The sequence below is a fragment of the Poromitra crassiceps genome (genome assembly GCF_964638095.1).
Source record: "Poromitra crassiceps genome assembly, chromosome: 9".
Lineage (NCBI taxonomy): Eukaryota > Metazoa > Chordata > Actinopteri > Beryciformes > Melamphaidae > Poromitra > Poromitra crassiceps.
In genome coordinates this window covers 22,403,346-22,426,299 of record NC_139630.1, presented here as the reverse complement: position 1 = coordinate 22,426,299, position 22,954 = coordinate 22,403,346, and the positions used below count along the sequence as shown (strand labels likewise).

Below are 22,954 nucleotides of genomic sequence, written 5' to 3'. Positions count from 1 at the left end.
AGCATTAAAGAGCATGGTGCAGGTAAAAAAAGATCTGAATTTACATTTTGGGCTCATGATTACAGTGAAAAGAGACAAATATCCCCCCCCCCCCCCCCTCCCCACACAGGCCCCCAGGGTATAAATATGGAGGAAAAGGTGGCATTTTATAAATGGGCGTGTGACATAACAACAGGAGTGACATCACAAGAGGAGAATGTTCTGATGGGGCTGACACAGGGATGCAAAGTCATGAAGAGTGGAAAAAAAGGTGACAGATACCAAGGCAAACATAAAACCACTCATAAATCCTCATATTTTGGGCTGAAAAATGTGACTGTCACCTAAAGGTGACTAGTTTGCATCCCTGTGACATCACAAGTGGTAGTTCCATAAAATGGACCAGTGGTTACAAACGCTAGTCTAAACATGCATGTGTGATTGAAAAAAATGTTTTTTCCCCCAAATCCCATTGCTATATACCCCTTCCACATATTAACTCATTCACCGCCAAAGACTGAATTGACTGAATATCAGCAATGGCCTTCCCCGCCAAGGACGTGTTTGACGTGTTTTTGTTTTTATTGGTGCAGCACCTGCAGCAAACACTTGCCCAGCCTGTGACACAGACACAGGTCCCTGCCTTCAAAGGGTAGCCGACAGCACGCGATCAAACACATACCGCAGCTGTTGTTTTGAAATTGAGCAAGAGGAAAAGCAGAGAACGGGTAACGCTTCCTTGTGCAGACAGGAGAAACGCCATTGAAACGCCCTCGGCGCGCTGCACGAGCTGGAGTCGCCTTCCTCTGTGCCAGCCAGGAGAAAACGGGAGAAAGTAATCAAGAGATGTGTTTGATCATCGGAGGAATGAGGAAATGATCGATCAGTTTGCGAGGGCGGTGAGGACGTGTTGAATAGCCGAGGGGAAAACGGGAACGATCAAATAGCAGAGTTGATATGACAGGGAGACATGGACGAGGACGGGTGTACCAGAACAAATCAAAAATAAACACAGGAACAGCTAGGCAGCAGCGGGCAGAAGGCACTCACAGCAGCCCGCTGTCCTTCTCAAGAGCTCTTCAGTTGGTTCATGAAATCGCTGGGCTGCGTGCCCTCCAGTGTTGCTCCTGGCCAATCCCAGCGCCACAGGGCGTGGTTATTGCTTATCCTATGTTGGGTTAGAAATCTAAAAGGGGGATCGTGTGTGTGTGTGTGTGTGTGTGTGTGTGTGTGTGTGTGTCTGTCTGTCTGTCTGTCTGTCTGTCGGTGTGTCTGTCTGTCTGTCTGTCTGTCTGTCTGCACACTCACACCGAGTAAACTGTATTGTTGAATGTAAAAAAAAAAGCACTTCATGTGTATATATATATATATATATATTTTTTTTTTGTCATTTGTGTCCTAACGAATAATATTTACATGTCTGATGTCAATACAGTTCAAAATAAAATAATTGAGAGTGAGTTATGCCTGAGATTGTGCCCTTTTACAAAAATGCTTTTTTCTCCCTTTTCTCTTCTCAGACAGGCTTTTTTGGTGAACATGGGGTGTATAAAAAGGGTTATAAGTAGAGTACAGAACATGCTAAAAGCTAACTTTCTTTTTGGGGGTGAAAGTAGAGACTTAGATCTTCATTTCGAGGTATTGGACATCACTGTAGTCCTAGTACAGAATTTACTGTGGGTCTTGAAAGATGACCAAACATTATGGAAATACTTGGCCTGTGCCAAAAATGCCAGTCAGATATTGGCAGTGAATGAGTTAATGCAATGTGGTCTCCAACCTGCACCATGCTCTTTAAATTCCGACAGCCATCACTGATATAGTGTTTGGTCAGTAGCTAACATGGGTCCTCCGCTCTATACAGAAAATAAATGTTCTGGGATCCCATCCCACTTTTATCTAATCAGGGAAGAGGATCAGGATCCCATCCCACTATTATCCAATCAGGAGAGAAGATTCCACAAATGTATTTTCTGTTTACTGCAGAGTGGAGGGACAGGGAAACACACATGTTAGTGTCCAAACACTCTATATCAGTGATGGCTGTTGGAAAGCTATTGAACACAGAGGCTATTTTAACAAAAAATATCACTTACAACAAACAGGATGTAAGAACATATTTAGGTCATGGAAACTCTCTGATTTACTTATGGAAAGTCATTACGTCACCTGTCATATATTCAGGTTACTAACTTCACTGAAAAGCTTCCCAGGTTGTAGGTAAAATGTGCTGTGTCTATCAAATGTTTTTTTTCTCGTGGGCTCTGCCTCCCCCTGCTGGTCATTGGCTATATAATACTTTATGGATAGCTGGGCTGACAGAGATAGAAAATAATGACATTCATCAATGGCATGAATTATCTGGGCAGAAATATTCGTCACTACAAACTGAATTTGAATTAATTGCTGAACTTGACTAACTGCATTCAAAAACTGAATTTGAATCACATAAGTTGGATATGTATGTGTATGTATGTAAGTTGAATAATTGCATTGAAAACTGAATCTGAATAGCATAAATCAAAATTTAATGTATTCGTTTGAAACTATATAATATTACTATATAAGCTTGACACGACTCCGGGTAAAGTATGGGGATACCGCGCTCGTTGTCTAGCCACCGACAGTCTGATCCATCGTGAACACATGCATGCATGCATGCACGCACCCACACACGCACGTGTGTGTACACACACACACACACACACACACACACACACACACACACACACACACACACAAACATACACACACACACACACACACACACACACACACACACACACACACACACACACACACACACACACACACACACACACATTTAAATGATTTATTTATATCCACATAAATACAGAGTACAAAGGACATAAACACTAATAATGCAGTCAGATGCTGGGAGACAGTTAGTTACAAAAGTGCCTAGTTGGCAACCACAATAATGCGTACAAAAAAAATAAAGGAACACCACACGCAAATTGACAAATACAGTTATACTGTAATACAAGATATTGGTTAGTATCCACTTCAAGGATACAAAAACCAGCGCCTTCTCCATATTGAGCGGCTACCAATAATAGCAGAGACTGAGCAATACCTTGCTAGCTGTTTGGCACTTCTCTTAGGTAGTCCAGCCATCTGGAGGCCTCTCACAACCAGTTTGTGAACATGACCCAGGCTACCAAATATGAAAACTAAAAGTTTACAACTGTAGCCCAGCTGTGAAATGGTCGGCACACACACACACACACACACACACACACACACACACACACACACACACACACACACACACACACACACACACACACACACACACACACACACAGTGCATCCATAGGAGGCGCTACATCAATATTTTAGATTGGCAGAAATAGACTCAATAACAACAATTAAACAAGAACAAGAGTATGCACCAGCGGAGTTTGATGGAAAAGCCATTTCTGCCGTTCTTCCGAGTGGATTTGGGACTGGATTTGGTGACAATGATTGGCTGAAGGAGTTGTCTGTCAAGGCAAGAACTCCAACCCACTGAAATCAGGCCAGACTGATCCCACAGAAGCACACAGAATGCCAGTTCATGTGATCAGGGTGGTTTTACTATAGGGGCGGGCCCTCGCTCTCAACCAGAAGCCCTTCTTCAAGACTCCTGCATCAGCGTAACCCTGTAAGCTCCACCCCCTACCTGGTCCCTAAGCTCCACCCCCTACCTGGTGTGGCAACCAATCCGAAAACCAGGAGAACTATTCTGCCGTGCCATTATTTGGAAGTTAATGAATGTTAACTTAGGTTCAGGAGCAGGGCCATGCCTCAACCACTTCTGTAAGCACGCCTCTCACCACACCTCCATTACCTGGCAGGTTACATATACCTGGTGAACCTGTCCTGCCCCTCAGATTGTCTCAGTTCTCTCGACCCACGTGAACATGAGGTTCACGTGTCCACATGAGTTTCACTTTTAACATGTTTTCACGTTCACCACGTTTCACCACGTCTCCACTCTGTGGTGAAACATGAAAACATGTTAAATTTCACATGTGAAAACATGTGGAACACATGTGAAACATGTGCTTTACCCATGGGAATCGTGTGGTTTTGGAACATTTTCACATGTGGAAAACATGGTATCTTATGTTATAACGTGAAAAATATTGTGGAGCACTATGGAAAACAACATGTACATGGGTGTAATCACATGGGAATTTACATGGGTTTCACACATTTCACATGTGAAATGTGAGCCATTAGTCACATGGAAGTGCCAAAGTTTTTGAGCTCAGACACAACCTTCTTCGGCTGTGTCATTTTGGATTTGAAATGCTCCACAGCGCCGGATGTATCGTTCGGTGCTCAGTGGTTTGGTGGTGTACTGCAGTTTACAATTTTGAGCATCGGCTCCGGCATGTGAATAAGGGCTCGCTATTGGAAACTACGGAATATCTTGGAGTACCATGGCCCCGTAGGGTTGGATAACAACATTGTGCCTGAGGTAGGTAGTTTTATTGTGATTGACCTCCCAGTGACCGCCGACCCCCGCGCATCCGAGACTCTGAAGGAAGAATGACTGATGAGTCTCGTGTTGAGGCTAACATTTCACGTGTTTTTTTTTTTTGCACATGCGAAGTTCATGTGGTTTTTCTGTAAGGTGTGTGTGTGTGTGTGTGTGTGTGTGTGTGTGTGTGTGTGTGTGTGTGTGTGTGAGAGAGAGAGAGACAGCAGGGCAATGTGGAATTGAGCGAGGGGGGAAGAATCCATCAACATCTGTTGTGGCAAAATCCCATCATGTTGATGCGCCACAAATGTATCAATGTATGGGAAACACTGAAACTAGTCCAGGAAGAGACGCCGCCTCCCTGCCTGGCAAAAATGCCTCAGAGGCTAATGACCTTGAGTAGGCTATAAGCCTCCCCAATAAGCAGATGTTCAAGTAACCCATGCAGGTACAATGAGATAACATTTGACAGTACGTCTTGTTCCACACTGTGCCACAGTATCACTGAAATAATATAATATAATATGTGCATTATATTATGCGATCGAAGCAGACTTTTAACACGTTCACTGCCAATGACGAGTTGAGTCGTCAAAAAAAATCCAACGGTTGACTGCCAATGACGAGTTGAGTCGTCAAAAAAAAAAAAAAAATTGACGGTGGGACGTGGATCAACGCCCCCCACGTCTCCTATAAAATTATTGGAGCCACCGACCGTGTACAACCCATTCCACCGACCCACTAAGTGGCGACAGTGCCCTCCAAACTAGAAAAAGCAGAGCCAAAACTGCAGGGGAACACGCGATGAAACCATTCTCATACTGTAGAATGGATTGGCGAAAACGCTTTCGCTTTCGCGCTGATTGCTGGCGGTGAGGGATTGCAAATTTGCATAATAGATTACGGGTGGAACACACTTTGAAACACGCAGCATAAATAAGACCAGAATCGCAAAAGCTTCATCAAAGCTCTCAACCGAAACCGCAAGAAACGAGCGAGCCCATCCAGACTTGGCCAGCGGCCGCCAGCAGACAGGAGCAGCAGCAAAGCAGTGAGCCTGGTGACGCGAGGTTACAGCAGCAGCAGAAACGAGCTTGTGACACGCCCGCTGCAGCCAAGAAGACACACACGGAGGGAGGAGTTTGAAGGAGAGGGGTGTTTCCTGCTGTTATGGAGGAAATTACTGTTCAAAACTATTGTTTAGATGTCTGACGTCTTACTGATGCCAAAAATGAATGGTTAAAGTGACTGTTCTATCGAATTTCACAAAAAGCCATTTATCTCAGAATACATTTTCAGACGCTGAAACCATGCTGTATTCAACTGCTAATGCTTACATACCGTAAAATACCAATTATTAGCCCGGGCGTTAATTGACAAAATATGTAGCCAGACCCCGCGTCAATATGGGACCTGCGGCAGTTTGGGACCTGCTTTAATTATTTTTGTACAAAAATATTGCTCAGCAAAGATTGTAAATAGTATGAAATTGTTTATTTAAACCATTTATTTTAATGAGTTGGCTACAGCACCCCACACGATTGCTTGTCTATGGGGAGAGCCGCGCCTCCCTCTCAGCGCAGCAGAGCACATTGCATGCCAGTTCTGGCCTGTACATGAAATCAAATAAAATTTGCGCTGAACTGTGACCTACCGGTATTTACCACTAAACTTTCTCCGCTGAAGGTGAGAGAACATGATCATCATGTGAGCAGATTATTTGTTGCATGCGCTGCCTCCTCCGCTGGCTGCATGCGCTGCTTCCTCCGCTGTTCATCACTCACGGAGCCTACCCTCTTCAGTAGCGCACATGTGAAAGTGCGGTGAAATACCAATTAGAAGCGGACTTCTATGCCCGCTGGCAGGGAAATGTACCATAGGCACATTTCTCAAAATAATTATTACACCAGAGATGTCGGTTTTAGTATATAAAAATCTTCAGGAAATGCCTACACAATTTTCAGAATCATCAGATGTTGAGGGAAAACGAATTTTGATCAGCAAGTTTCGTGCATGTGTTTTTTTTCCTCGTTGTTCCCGTTTCCTCGTTGTTCGTATTCTTCATCCGATTTTTCTTCTTCGTTGTGTTTGGGAGATGCATTCAACAGGATGTCGCAAAGGTAAAAAGAAAACATTGAAAAAACTAACCGGGCGTCAAATTGGGACCTGCTTTTATGTACAAAATATGTATCCAGACCCCGCTTATATATGGGACCCGCGGCAATTTGGAAGTCGGCTTCTAATTGGTATTTTACGGTAACTACTAACTCTACAAACTAACTCTTTTAGACAGAGAAAGCACACATTCTATTAGTTCTTTTGAGATATTGTGTGTTCACAAAATCCTAACAGAAAAGAATCCTCAGCTCTTGAAAGATGAGCCAGAATCCTCAAAAAAAAAACTTGGCAGAAGCTAACCACAGTATTGAAAAACGGCTGGCAGTGAATGTGTTAAAAGTAATGGAAAAGTTACTTTACCTAGAAACGAATTACTTTTATTATGCAGTAATGTGTAATTAAATTACTCTTTTGAGAGGTAACTAGTAACTTGCCAAAATGTTCTGTAACTTGTCCAACACTGGTGGGTCTACTGCTTTCTCACTGGACGTATCCAGACGGTCAAAAGTCAACACCACCCACTCTCCCGCCATCACTATCAACACAGGTGTCCCCCAAGGTAGCGTCATATCCGCACTTTTATTCATTCTATTCACTGATCTATGCAGAAGTAATTTTCCAAATTGTCACATCATAAAATATGCAGATGATACAGCAATAGTAGGACTCGTAACCAACCAAGACAGTGAAAACAATTACATGCATGAAATGAAACTATTCACCGCTTGGAGCAAAAACAACCATCTCATACTCAATACCAAAAAAAACAAAGGAAATGATAATCGACTTCAGGAACAGGAAGAGCACACCGGAACCGGCCCAAATTGACAACCAAGACATCCACACCGTTGACAGCTACCGTTACCATGGAACTACAATCGACTCAAAGCTCACCTGGAACACAAATACGCAGACAATATACAGCAAAGGACAACAGAGACTACACCTTCTAAGAAAACTAAGCAAGTACAACACCAACAGCTCCATATTGCACCTTTTCTACCAAACCTTCCTGGAAAATATTCTCACCTTTGGATTTTGAGCCTGGTTCAGTTCCCTAACAACCATCAATAAAAACAGGATAACAAAAATCATCAACATCTCAAGTAAAATCTGCAGAATCAAAGGCCGGGACATTACATCACTCTTCATATCACGTGCAATACAGAAAGCAAACCGGATTATAGCAGACATATATATTATATTTAAGCAATATATCACGAGAGCAAGTGTGTTGTGTTGAATATATCACACTGATAAGCTGTTATCCCACGAGGCCGCAGGCCGAGTGGGATAACAGCTTATCAGTGTGATATATTTCACAACACACGCTGCTCGAGTGCTATATTGCTTTTATAAAAGGGTTCCAAGTATAATAATATAATAATAATAACACTATAAGTCCGACTGGCATTTTATTCTGATAGTCAGTTGAAACACTACTGAAGGCGGGACCTCTAGCAAGAAGATAGACGTGCGGGTGATTTGATTGGATCGTTCTGGAGACTGAAGTCGACATTGGCCAATCCTGGCGCTTGCTGAGAGCAAAGCCCGACCAGGGGCCGGTTGCACCAATGGCGGCGATTGAGCCAGAAAGACAGTCTGAATGAAATTGAATGTAACGTTCCCAATTCTATGTATTAACTTCTAAAAAACTAACGGCAACATTTTGGAAGGCTAAGCCACACAACTAGTTAGTTATAATCTAACGTCGTGCTTTCAAAGACAGCGAACTGGCGGTGTTACGACGAACACGGCTCAGTTGACCGCAGTTACGACGATGACGGTCAAAAAGGTCTCCGCGGAGATCTCTGTTACAGGCAGTTAAGACCAGTGTCAACCGGCCCCAGAGCCATATGCCGACACCAAGTAATGTACTTTTAGTAAGAGAGTTGCGCCATCATGCGTCCATAATGACTCATTGTACAAAGACTTGAAGGACTAGTGACCCTCCATACAGCAGATCAGGAGAAAGCTGTTTGGCTCGAGCTCAGCGCTGCCATTTAGTAAGAGAGTTGCCATGGTAACCAATAACCCATGGCCATGGGTTATTGAACTCGGTTACTGGAATTATACAATGGCTGTGAACCAATCAGATTGCTTGATTTGAGGTACCCATTTTATAATATATATTATATATATTATATATATTATTATACTCACCCACTCAACAGCCAGTATGAAGCACTCCCTTCATATATATTATATATATTTATATATTATATATATATTTAAGCAATATCACACGAGAGGGAGTGCTGTTGTTGGCTAATATCGGCACTGCTGTGATTCGGGCGTAGGCACGAGGCCACAGGCCGAGTCCTACTATTGCTGTATCATCTGCATATTTTATGATGTGACAAAGGCCATAGGCACGAGGCCACAGGCCGAGTGCCGAAGATAATCACAGCAGTGCCAATATTAGACAACAACAGCACAACCTCGAGTGTGATATTGCTTTTATACAACAGTTCTATTAAACAAAGCTGATTAAAAAAATGACAAAAAGCTGAGAAAATATATGATTTCTCTATGTATTCCTCCGCCAACAAAAATAGTTCCCTCAGCTTTCTGCTTTGCCGAAAATGTAGCCTAATTAACTGCAGGCTGTCTACTTTACTACTGTCTACTCTACAGCTGTGAAGCGTTTTGTTGATTACAGCAGCTGTGAAGCGGAGTGATCTACACACAGTGAAGCGCCAGTCATGAAATATATCATGAAATATCGGCACTGGTAGGGTCCCTCTTGTCCAATCAAATTGCCCGGCCGGAACTAACTGTTGTATAATATATATTATACTCACCCACTCAACAGCCAGTATCAATCACTCCCTTCATATATATTATATTATATTATATTATATTATATACAGTATTATATATATTATATATTTTACTCACCCACTCAACAGCCAGTATGAATCACTCCCTTCATATATATTATATTATATTATATTATATTATATTATATTATATTATATTATATACAGTATTATATATATTATATATTATACTCACCCACTCAACAGCCAGTATGAATCACTCCCTTCAGGACGTAGGTTTCGAACCTCATTCCACAGAACAAGGATAAACAAAACATTCATCCCTACATCTATTGGACTAATTAACTCATTGAGTGCCAATGACGACTATAGTCGTCAATTCAAATAGTAACGTAGAGTGCCAATGACGGGTAAAGTCGTCAATTGCGTTTTTTGACGGTGGGACGTGGATCAAAGCCTGATGCATCTCCTGTAAAAATATGGGCGATTTTGAAGGTGTATAAGCTATTTTACGGACCCATTATGTGGCGACAGCGCTCCCCAGACCAGAGAAAGGCAAGGAAAAACAGCAAAGAAGCCGTGATGAAAGAGAAACCGATGCATGCTGGAGTCTGGCTGGAGCCAACGTTAGCTGTGAACAGCAGCCAATCCGCTCCCACAACTGAGCCCCTCTGTCTCTGCCGCATAGTTTCTCCACATGATTAGCCGCCAGAAAAGGAGACACCCGACACCGAAAAGCCAAACCATTCTCAGCAGTCCGGTTTGGCTTTTCGGTGTCGCGCTGGGAGCCGGCGCACAAAAACGGCGGAGTGCTCCGAAAATAGACGCTGGGTGCGTTAGTCTGTGTGTTACTGTGGGGATGAGTTTCTCCCAGCTCTGGCATGCAGGCTGTGTGTTAGTGTGGGGGTGAGTTTCTCCCAGCTCCAGCATGCAAGCTGTGTGTTAGTGTGGGGATGAGTTTCTCCCAGCTCCATGCAGAGATTCGTCGCCTGACGCAGGTAGCAGAGATTCGAGCAGAGCCACCAGAGACACTCCCACGGAGGAGGAGTTTGCAGTTGAGGGGGGTGGGGCACGCAGGGCACCACACAACTACACCACGTCACTACATCAGAAAATATTAGCTTCAGAGTCAGTGATGTGCTTGAAATGCTTCATTTCACAAAAGGCTCATTATCTCAGCTTCTAGTTTGAAACGTCTGTTTTTGGTGAAATCAACCTATGTTCTCCGGCTGATAACTAAAGAACGGAAAATGATATCAATAAACTTTTTTTTGCTGATGATACAAGAGAGTCTCATCGTTCTTTGGGCGTGTTCGGTGTTTACATAGTAATATCACACAATATTCTGTGGGTCTCGAGTTATCACTGAAAACGCTCTGAAAGGGCTGGCACTGGGAGCATCCGTTTTCCAAAAGTGGCTGGCACTCAATGAGTTAACAGGCTCTGATACCCCTCCCCCCAACCTCCTACTCCTCTCATGTCTTGTGATGTGATAGTGGTGTCGCCAATGCTTGTTGTCTTGTTGTTTTGTTCTTGTTTTTTACCACAGACGATGATGATGTACAGAACAATTTTCCTAACGGACAAAATAAATACTTCATTCATTCATGCGTTTCAGAATTTGTATCTGCCTCTCCCAGTGTTTTTTCCAGGTCTGTATTTGTGCTAGTTGCCTTTCTTTGTCTGTGTCTGAGCGCAGCCGCTCTGAGCTGTAGAGCTGCTGGAAGCGTTTCAGAGCCGCGTCTCTCTGCTCTATCACAGCTACATGTCCCAGGGTGCACTTGGCCGTGGTGATGGAGGCGGTCACCGCCGGGGCATCAGCGGGAGACAGGTAGGAGACACCTGGCCAGGTCCTGCCTTGGTAAAGCTGTTGTTCTTCTTCTTGTTGACTGTCAGACTGTGGAGCTATTTCTGCAGGCATCAGCATGGTGTCCAACTGCAACAGCAGGCCCTCCGTCAGAGAGGACAGTGATGTCACAAACGCCTCCCCTCTGACACGTGCCTTCTCCTGGAGCTCCACGTGCACCTTGTTAATGGCTTGTTTTGTTAGTTGAGTCCACCTCTTCTCCTCCTTAAATATCAGCTGCTGCAGCTTGTTATGATGGGACGGCTGGCTGTAGTCGAGCCTCAGCCGTGTGACATGAACCTTCCTCAGATCCTCGCTCTTCTGCATCGTCTCTGCCAACCGCTTCCTGACTGTGCCCATCTCCTCCACAAGCTCCGCCTCCAGCCGTCGCCCCTGGTTACTAAAGAAAACGCCTGGCAACAAACACAGCAGCCGCTCCGACACACGCAGCTGCTCCTCAAACTCATGTACGCTGATGTTGTCGAAGTGCCTGGCCTGCTCCTGGTATCCCAGCAGCCTCTTGGCCAGGCTCTCGGCAAACTGCTCCAGACTGTCAGACAGGAAGTGGAACCTGAACACACAGAGGCGCTCCTTCCTGTAGAAGTCCTCAGCCGCCAGCAGCAGTATGTCATTGGCCTTCCAGAGCAGAAGGTTCACTATGGACCTGAAAGAGTGTGTGTTCTCTGCTTCTGCTTTGGATCCAAACACCTGGAACCTTCTGTCTGCCGTGATGGACTTGACCTCCCTCCTCACACCCTCACTCTCACCCACAGAGTCGGTGGATCTGGGTCGGAGAGGCTGGGTCTCGGGGCTCTGACCAGTACTCTGCTCTGTCTCTGTGTCTGTCTGCTGTTGCACGGGGAGGGCCAGGTGACCAGGACTCTGCTCTGTGTCTGTCTGCTGCAGCATGGGCAGGGCCAGTTTGGGGTCCAGGCAGCAGTCCAGGTACTGACAGCGCTGGTTGAGCTCCTGACTGAGGCACGACAGCAGGGAATACACCTCCTCTGGAGACACCTCTGTGGTCTCCATCGTCCTCCTCAGCTCTTCCATTCTGCTGCTGATGACTTTCTGCTGCTGGTTACTACTGGCTGCCTCAGACTTGATTTGAACCTGTGTGCTGCTAAGAAGCTTCTCCATCTTCTCCAGGAATGTCAGCTCTATCTTCAGGGAGGACACCTTCGGCTCAATACGACGATCAATATCCTTCACCTGCTGTAAGCTGCTGCACCCCTCTGCCTCCAGCTCACTCTCGATGGACTCCTCTGTCACATTGATCTGTCTGCTCAACTCCTCTAAATGCTCCTGAAACTCCTCCACCTCCTGAGGAGAGAAGTCTCCTCCTTCACTGAACAGCCTGAAGGAGCGCGCAAGTGCCACAGTGCTTTGTCTCAGCTGATCCAGTCTCAGGTGAAGAGCCTCTCTGAAGTCCGCCTGGTAGCGCTGGGTCTCTTCGATATGATGATCCAGACAGCCATGGAGGGTGGAGCTCAGATGCTCCAGACGCTGCAGCGACCTGGTGTTCGGCAGGCTCGCCTCCATGCTGGAGGCTCTGTCTGCCAGCTGCTGGTTCCTCCTACTAAGGGTGGCCCGGTGCTGCAATAGCTCTGACCTGCAGCTGTCCAACCCATCCAACTCACCCTGACAATGAGCCTCCACATGCTGCCTGTGCAGCTGCAGCTCGGCTCGACGGGGGTTGAGTACGTGGGTTTGGATGTGTTGTGGATCCAGGAGCTGGATGTGAAGCTCCTGTTCTGAAAGCAGAGCCTCCTTCCTGCCTGTTAGTGTGGCAACAGAGGAGCTCAGAACATCATGGAAATGCTGCTCCAGGTGTTCAAAGAACAACACCCGCACCTGGGTCAGTGTGTGTGTCAACAGCTCTACAGGAAACAGGGCGAGTTTGGTTTCCTGCTCCAGGCCGTCCAGGGGGTCGGGGTCGGGGCATATGATGGTGTGGCCACTGTAAGCCTCGCCGCTATGGGACATAAAGGTGACCGAGCTGCCAGAGTCCCAGAGGTCCAGCAGAGAAGAGTCCACCTCGGGCAGCCAGTCGTTGGCGGAGTCTGGGTCGCTCTCCTCACAGCTGATTGGCTGTTTCTCCATTGGCACCAGGTTGATAGATGGATACAGCTCCTCCAGTTCCTCTGGACTCGGGCTGTAGCTGTGGTGGGTGTGGTAGTGTGCGCTCAGCTTGCTGCTGTAGCTGCTCAGCTCCTCCAGCAGCTTAGCGGGGAGACACTCCACCAGCTTTCCCTGTTCTGCACAGCAGCTCCGGAGGAGCTTCGTGAGCTCCGGCAGGCAGCCCATGGCCATCTGCAGGCCCTCCTGCAGAGCCTCTTCTGCAGAGCCCTCCTTCTCGCTGCTCTTCTGACGCAGGCCATCCAGCAGAACCTCCAGATGTGCCCTCATCCTCTGCACTCCCTGTTCCTGTGAGTGCCGCAACTTGTCCAGCCGCTGCTGCTCTTCTTCTTCTCTTTTGTCTATGTTGTGGCTGTGCGTCTCCCATAGCGACGCTGCCCCGTGCAACAAAACAAACACACACTTGCTGAGGCCGAGCGCGTGGCGAGCCAGTGAGTCAAATCCACGATCTAAGGCAGCCAATCGGTCCTCAGCCTGGCTCTGGCATCGTCCAATGAGAGTCAGGAGCTGAGAGCTGATGATGTCCTGCACCTCCTCCTCCGACAGCTGCAGAGCCGCCAGCGTCTCCCTGCAGCACTCCACCTCAGCCAGACAGTCCTGCCAGCTTTGGTTATAGCAGCCACGCATCTGACGCACAGATTCAAGATGAAGACCGTTGATCTTGTGATTGACAGCTGTCAGCTGGTTGTACCAATCAGAGACCAGAGCTGTGGAGCAAGTGGGTGGGCCCAAGGAGCAGAGGTTGTGGATGAGCTTGGAGCGTTGTTCTGTCAGTTCTTGCTGGGTTCTCCTCATCTGCAGAACCGCCTGCTGGACTGAAGCAGGGTTCTGCACCCCGTCACTGGTGCTCAGCTCCCTGAACCCGTCTATAACCTGGCAGACTTTGCTGCTCGTCCAGTGGCGGCGGCTCTCCTCCCAGCGGAGGCGCAGTAGTGACTTGTGCTGCAGATTCTCCTCCAGGAGGCGCAGCAGCAGGTGAGCAGCTCTGCGACGGTTAGCCAGCAGAGACTGGTTCATTGTCATGGCCTCAGTGTGGATGAGTCTATGCATGTCGGCAGGGTGAGAGCAGCCAAGCTTTTCCAGCCGACAGCAGCTGCTTCTCAGCAGAACGCTGATCTTACGGCTCCGCTCCGCTTCGCTCTCTGTCAGCTGCTGGTCCAGCTGTCTGACCCTGATCTTCCTCTCCTCCAGCTGCACCTCCACCTCTTCCCACAGGCTGTCCAGCTGGTGCTGATTCAGCTGCTCCACCTGGTCCATTCTGTCCACCAGGGAGCCCAGCCTGAGGTCCACGGCCTGCAGAGAAGACAGCAGGTCCACGCAGGCCGCCCTGCACCCAGCCTCTTGCTCCTGGCTCAAGACTGCCAGGTGTGTGGACAGTTGCTCCAAAGCCTCCGATTGCTGTCTCTGTTTCTTCTCTCTCATACGCTCGATGATGTCAGAGCTCGGCCTGTCAATCACCACAGAGTCTGGAAGTCTACTTACATCTAACTGCTCCCCCCTGCTGTCTGTGCTGTGGCTGGCCTGTCTGTCTGTGCTGTCCCCCACAGACAGACAGGCGGCCTTTAGGCCGTTCCGCCTGGCTAGCAGCGACCTGGACAGCTGGACCTGAGCATCAAACAGCTGTGTGTAAACCTTCCCACTGGGGACCACTCTGCTCTCTGACATGTCAACGGGGTAACAGGCTCCCACCACTTCTTTAGCCTCAGCTGGGAAGCATCACTGATGATGTCACAATGTCTATGACATCATTAGCATATAAGGTCTATGACATCACCGGTGATTTAGGACGTCTTATCAAGTTCAAGTTCAAGTTCAAGTTCAAGTTTATTCATATGTCCCAGAAGGGCACTTTGGGTTGCAGCAGAGCAAAAAACAAAACAGTCAAAAAATCACACAAGGCTCGAAATAAAAACATGAAAACAAAGTGCAGACACAAATAGACCATAAAAACCATAAAAGACCATAAAACCATAAAAACAAAATGGAGACACAATAGACCACGACATAAGTTCAGTTCAAAAGTGCCAGTGTAGTTTAAAGTGCATTAGAGGCCGATAAGTGCAAATATGATAAGTGCAAAATGCAAGGCAGTCTAAGAAGGAGACTTAGCCACACAGCGCTACATATTACAGAAAGTAAATGCTACAATATAACTATTGTATAGGAGAACACAAATAAATAAAAACATCAAATAGATGTTACATTACTGTATATTCTCTTAAGTAGCATTTAAAGCTCGAATCGAAGCAGGCACAAAGGAATTCCTATATCTATTTTTCTTGGCCAAGGGAGCACGAAGACGAAGGCCAGATGGAAGCAGCTCATATTCAGAGCACAGCGGATGGGCATTGTCTGAGCAGATAGCCCTTGCTTTTTTCAGCAACTGTATCTTAGCTGAACACAGTCATGCGACATCTTTTGCCCCGGAAGTGAGTTTCTTATTCATTTTCTCCATAGACATTTAGAAAAATCCTCATATAACGAGTTTTAAGGCTGGAACCAAGCCAACCTGTGACCTAATGAGTGACCATAAAACATTTCATTTGGAGCAAAAATAAAGAATAACATCGGGGGGGGGGGGAATAATTTAAAATGTCCCAACCCCCCCGTCTTTATTTTTTTGTTTTTGCTCCAAGTGAAATGTTTTATGGTCACTCAGTAGGTCACAGGTTGGTTTGGTTCCAGCCTTAAAACTCATTATATAAGTTTTTTTTTAAATGAGAAAATGAATGGGAAACTCACTTATTATGTCATAATGGCAGCGGGGGGGGGGGGGGGGGGGGGGGGGGGGGCGGGGGGGGGCAGACTAACACAGTGTGATGCCCCAAGGTGACCCAGACTTGACACACACACACACACATACAAAGTGAAATTTACTATGGCAATAAATACCACCACCACCAGATGACTGTATTGCTAAAGTAGAGCCTCAATACACACATACCAGACACAAGACACAATGTAGATGATGGGGACTAACATCATCACACATGAATATAATTGGGCTAATTTAATTTACAAGACTCTCAGCTTTCCAGTCACACTCAATTTCAGCAATTCCAATATTGTTTAGGGGTCCTATATGCAGACATATTCAGAATAGGCAAAAATAACACATTTATAATGCATGCATTTTTTTGGAAGAATAAAATGGATTAGCATGAAGTGGGCATGTCTGTAAAGGGAGACTGGGGTACCAATACAACCCATTATTATTCAGATATCTTGAGGTGACAGGTCAAGGGACCCCTTTGAATATGGCCATGTTCGTTTTTCCCTTTCCAAAAGTTTGGAGCGGTATTTACCCCCCTTGCTGACAAGCTAGCATGTCCTGGTTGGTATCAATGGATGCCTTAGATCTTCTAGTTTCATTATATGATATCAGTAGCTTCGCTCTAGCTTTAAAAATGAGCCCGCTACAACCCGGGCAGGGAGGGAGAGGTGACATGGAGGTGAGTGAGAAAAGGTGAATAATGACATCACAAGTCTAATCTTAATGTTAATATTCCTCTAATCTGGCGACAGTGTAAAAAAAAATGTGCCGGCCCATTATTAACTCATTCATGGCCAAATACGTCTTTAACGTCTTATCAGGAATGTGCCTCCCCGCCAAAGACGTGTTTGACGTGTTTTTGTTTTTATTCGTGTTTAGCGTAGTTCAAAGACTTCCCCAGCCTGTGACATGGTATCAGGTCCCTGGCCTCAAAGAAGCCGACAACACGTGAATAAACAACTACGCAGCTGTTGTTTTGAAATGGGGGGGGAGGAGGAAGAACAGAAAACGGAGAAACGCTGCCTGTTGCAGAGAGGAGAAACGCCATTGAAACGCCCCTCGGCGTGCTGCGCTGGTCGCCTTGCTGCAGGGCAGCGAACCTGGATGAGTTGTTCGCGGTAGTCAAACCCGTGACCAACATGATCGATCCGGTTCCAGCGCCTGTTCCCAAACCCAAGCCGGACCCGGTTCCTGTGTCCCAGGCGGAACGAGAGGAGGAGGAGGAGAAGAGGAAACCACAGCAAAAGACAGGAGCCATTTTTCACAGCGCATTTGCGCCGTGCATCAAAGACCCGCCGGGATTACATTGAAAGTGACTATAGGCTCTTTCAAACACAGATCACGCAAAATTGTAGTTCGGTTAGCCCGTAAAGCTTGGCAGCCTCGCCACACATTTTGTTACGATGCAGAGGCAGAGGAGGCTAGACGCTGATCTCATACCAGTTTGGTGTTCTCCTCCTATGCTAATTTGCGGGGAGATCAATAGTGTTCCCTGGGAAGGAGGTGCGATCCAGCAGCAGCTGTGGACAGAACTCTCTCTCTCTCTGTGTGTGTGTGTGTGTGTGTGTGTGTGTGTGTGTGTGTGTGTGTGTTGATGTTACTCTACTGCTGTGTCTGCTAAATGACGAAATGTAATGTAATGTAAAGAGACACACACATTCACACTGAGTAAACTGTATTGTTGAATGTAAAAAAAACACTTCATGTATATATATATATATATATATATATTATTTTTTTTGTCATTTGTGTCATAACGAATAATATTTACATGTCTGATGTCAATACAATTCAAAATAAAAGAATTGAGAGCGAGTTCTGCCTGAGATTGTGTCCTTTACAAAAATGCCTATTTCTCCCATTTCTCTTCTCAGAGACCTTTTTGGTGAAAACAGCGTGTATATAAATGGCTATAAGTAGAGTACAGAACATGCTAAAAGCTCACTTTTTTTTCTCTGGTGAACCCAGAGACGTACATCTTCATTTTGAGGTATTGCAAATCACTTTGGTGCTAATAGATAATTTACTGTGGGTCTTGAATGATGACCAACAATTATGAAAATCTTTGGCCTGAGCTAAATATTGGCAGTCCTAAACTGGCCATGAATGAGTTAAGAAGAGCATAACAGCTGTGTGGCAGAAACAGTGGGAGTCAGTATACAAAATAGTGTGAAGTTATTTAGGGAGTGAGAGAAGGCACACAGTTATGACTAGGCATGGGACACTGTGGACTGGCATGGGACCTGGCGATGGTGAGAAAACATGAAGATGGACTGTGTGGAATGTGCAGAACACAACAAACTGTGGAACATGTACTAATGGAGTGTAGCTGTTACACGCAAGACAGAAAGGCTGTATGCTGCTGTATTAAGCCTGGGCACAAAGACAGTCTCAATGAAGAGCCTGCTGAATCCCACCGAGAATCAGGCAAAGACTGTGGAAGCAGTCCTGGAATTCCTCACCGCCACAGTACCTCCTGTGGAAGTGGAAACAACATGAAGAGTGATATCGCTGACCTGTGAGAGGCAGCGGTGTGATGCAGGGCAGGGCGTACAGGCTGCCGGACAGCCATCAGAAGAAGGAGGAGGGATTTGAAGAAGAAGAATATTCCCCAGAGTGACGTGGGCCTGAGTGAGAAAGAGAAGAAGATACCCATTTGTGAGAGGCAGCAATGTGCAACAAGGCATCCAGTCTGCCAGAAAGCCATTAGAAGAAGAAGCAGTGGTTTCCAACTTTGGGGTCGCGACCCCAACTGGGGTCACCTGGAATTCAAATGGGGTCGCCTGCAATTAAAAACAAAAACAAAAAAATACGCCACACACAATTTAAAACTACTGAAGAGGATTAGGGGGGCCACATGTGAAAAATGTATTTGAGTTCCGAGTTTAAGTCAGGATTCTGAGAATAAAGTCAGAATTTCCAGATTAAAATCATAAATCTGAGAAAAAAAAATCTGTATTCTGATTTTAATGTCAGAATTCAGAGAAAACAGAATTATCAGATTAAAGCCAGAATGCTGAGGGGAAAAGTCAGCAGTGATGATGTCACCGATGATGTCACTAATGTTATTACCAAAGTACCAACATTTTAATGTCCGGGGTCCATAGATTTTTGGATCCTCAATGGTCACAAGCCAAAAAAGGTTGGGAACCCCTGTCCTAGGGACTTAATGTGTACCAACTTGATATTTCCTGTGAAATAGGGTTTTACAGATCTATTCTAGTCGGTAGTAAAGTCATTGTACTTATCTTGTAGCTATGTCCTAAAGCTAAGCAAGTGTAAACACGTGATATGGGACGTAATATACAACTAGTTTTGGGATTCCCCTTTGAACATAAGGTTATGCCTTGGCCCCTAGTGGCCACGCTGTAAAGAGAAATTGCCATTTATAACCGCCCCCTCAGTCACTTCATCCTGGCACCGGGTCTGGGCCCATGGCAAGGGTGAGAGGCTTGAAGGGAAGGGTGCGTATCTGGATACATTGTGAGAAAACATTTCCCACGTACATAGAACTTCTTTCTTCTCAGGGAATCTGCCTCCTCCTGCAGCGTAAACATGCCACTGCTTTCTTTCATGTCCTTGGTTGTGGTGGTGCTCTGCAACCTGCCGGAGGATTTCTTCTTGTTAGCGGCTCTTCTCTCTCTCTGGAGTTGTCTCAACTTCTCCTCTGGGTTCTCTTTTGCTACTTTCTTCTCCTTGATTATCAGGGCCAGTGTGCCTTGATTGACACCAATCTTTCTATTAGACTCTTCCTGTGTCAATGTCTGCTCCTTTGCAACTCTCTTCTCCTCCTTTATCATCAGGGCCGGTGGCCCTTCATCGATGTGCACCCTTCTACTTGACTCTTCATGTGTCTGCTCTTTTGCAACTCTCTTCTCCTCCTTCACCATGAGGGCCAGTGGGCCTTGATTGACATCAATCTTTCTATTGAACTCTTCATGGGCCAATTTCTGCTCTTTTGGAACTCTCTTCTCCTCGTTGCTCATGAGGGCCAGTGGGCCTTGGTTGATGTGAACCCTCCCAGGGTTCACACTCTTTCTATTTAACTCTTCATGTGCCAATTTGTGCTCTTTTGCAACTCTCTTCTCTCGCTTCCCCAGTGGCCCTTCAATGCTATCAATCTTCCTATTTAACTCTTCCTGTGACAATTTCTGCTCTTTTGCAACTCTCTTCTCCCCCTTGATCATCAGGGCCACTGGCCCTTCAATGCTATCAATCTTCCTATTTAACTCTTCCTGTGCCAACTCTTTTGCAACTCTCTTCTCCCCCTTGATCATCAGGGCCAGTGGGCCTTCAATGCTATCAATCTTCCCATTTAACTCTTCATGTGCCAACTCCTTTGCAACTCTCTTCCCCCCCTTCCCCAGTGGCCCTTGACTGAGATCAGTATTTCTATTGAACTCTTCCTGTGCCAATTTCTGCTCTTGTGCAACTCTATGCTCCTCCTTGCTCATGAGGGCCCCTTGATTGATGTGAACCCTGTTCACGGCAAACTTTCTATTGAACTCTTGCTGTGGCAAGTTCTGCTGCACTTTGACAAGAAACTCAAACTTTTGTCTCGCTTGCTCACAGCAAAAGAGCAACTTCCAATGAAGATTTTCCAACATGCGTATGAAGGGCATACAGGGCTGGTGGCAGAACTCACAGTCAGCAAGATCTGTATCCCTTAAGGACTCAACCTCTGTAATATTTTCAACAAGAGCAGGTAGCATAAGGACTCAACCTCTGTAATATTTTCAACAAGAGCAGGTAGCATGCACCACCAGTCCATGCTACCAGTCCTACTTATAGCCTCAGCAGGGAAGGGTTTATGACATCACTGATTGTGTCACTGTGTATATGACATCATCAGTGTCTGTCATAAATCACTGATGATGTCACTTATGCATAGACATTGTGACATCACTCCTGACCACTCAACCACATGGGATTACAGTGAGGTTCTAATGGCCCAATTCCACCGCAGCTAGCGCGGTCCCGCTCCGCTCGACTCGATAAATGGTCTCATCCCACCGTTAAAAACCGGCCCAGCCCGGTTTGATTTGAGGCTGAGTCGTGCTACTTTTGGTCCCTGCCTCGTCGGGGTTCTATTCTGCGAACCCGGGTTCATACGGTGACGTGAAAACATTGTAGACGACTGATTGGTCAGGCAGAATCGTGTTTACTCTCTATCCTACTGACTGTCAATGCAGCGCTGCATACCAGTTTAGTGGGGGGCTTACCTTCTCTTCTGTTATGCTTTTCCATCAGTCTTTTGTAGGGGTGTCACAATATATCGTCCCACGAAATTTCGCGATAGTAAAACGTCACGATATGTATCGTTGAGATGAAATCTAATATCGTGAAAAAAAAAAAAAAAAAAATCTTTTCAAAAATAGACAAAGAAACGTCTTTGTTTGTTGAAGTTCAATGTGTGGAAAGTAGTTCAGTTGAACAAGTCTCTGAAGAGACACATGAGAAGTTATACAGGAGAGAAACCATTCAATTGAGTTTCTGGCAAAACTGTTTACTTGACAGGAAAAACTGAAGATGCATAAAAAATAGTCTAAGAAAAGTCTTGTTGTTTGAGTTTGAAGAAAAACTGAAGATGCATAATGAGAATTTATACTGCTGAGAAACCTTTTAGTTCAAAGTAAATCTAAGTGACGGTGTAACTCATTCTATTTCAAGATAAGCCTTATCTCCAATCTCATGTTTTTTCTAGTTGTTATTGTAATAACAATTTCCCACAACAGCATGTTTTGTATTTGTGCATTTCAAATAAAATACTACTTTTCCAGTCATATATTGTCATTATTCAAGTTTAAAAAAATATTGTTAAAATCGTATCGTATCGTATCGTTATCGTGAACCCAGTATCGTGATACGTATCGTATCGTGAACTGAGTGTATCGTGACACCCCTAGTCTTTTGTGTTGCTGCCTTCGCCTCTGGTGAAATAAAATCGTAGCGGTCGTTTCAATTGTCCAAAAGTCCGCTGCTCTGAAGCGCTTCTGTAGTTCAGTGCTGCGTCGGCTCCGCTAGGCCGCAGGCGCTTGGTGAAGCCGCGGTCTTGCCTGGTGAGAGGCCGCGGGGGTAGAGGCTTCACTCTAGCGCAACCCCCGTCCCTCGCGCCCGTCCCTCGCGCAGCGCTTGTGAGTTTTGACTAACAACAAAGTGATATCCATTCTCCTGGTCGATTGTCACATTTGCCCATGTACACTGTAACACCCGCGCCCAACATGCTGTGATGCTATGAGCTGGCTGCTCAGGCCAGGATCAAAGGACTGTGGTCATGCCAGCACTGCTCTCTCTCTCTCTCTCTCTCTCTCTCTCTCACACACACATACACACACACACACACACACACACTGTAGGTCATTTAGAGGCACCAGTATTTCATAAACAGTTTAAAAGTTCTGTGTATGGATTTAATTGTAACGTTATATGTTATAGCCTACTTCGGAACATGGGCGGAGGGCAGATATGCGGTCGCTATGACGACCAGGTGTGGGCGGGGGCAGATGAACAGCGGTCGAAGCAGAACGTCCATCGGGTTGAAGCAAGTAGAGCCGAGTGGTGACGGGCTGTGCAGGGCTGTAAAATGTGGTGGAATTGAGCCATAACTGTATGAAACCACAACATGTCTGTGCTGTCTACGGGTCCTCGGCAGTTAAGGATTTATGACATCACTGATTATGTCACAATGTCTATGACATCATCAGTGATGTCATATACATCACTGATGACGTCACTGTTTAGTCACTGATGTCCCTCAGCAGGGGAGGATTTGTGACATCATGTCACGACCCATGTCATGAACAGTGATTTCGCACATTTTGGGGCCG

At 45.9% G+C, this 22,954-nt stretch overlaps 1 protein-coding gene across 1 annotated transcript; it reads right to left on the bottom strand.

Moving 5' to 3' along the window:
• Nucleotides 1-7,479: 7,479 nt before the first annotated feature.
• LOC310782212 (coiled-coil domain-containing protein 180-like) lies at nt 7,480-15,019 on the bottom strand (the record flags this gene model as incomplete). Its single annotated transcript, XM_083642894.1, has 3 exons — nt 7,480-7,483; nt 11,046-14,801; nt 14,904-15,019. 3 exons carry the CDS (start codon nt 15,017-15,019, stop codon nt 7,480-7,482), a joined length of 3,876 nt encoding a protein of 1,291 aa, XP_083499020.1.
• Between the last annotated feature and the right edge of the window lie 7,935 nt (nt 15,020-22,954).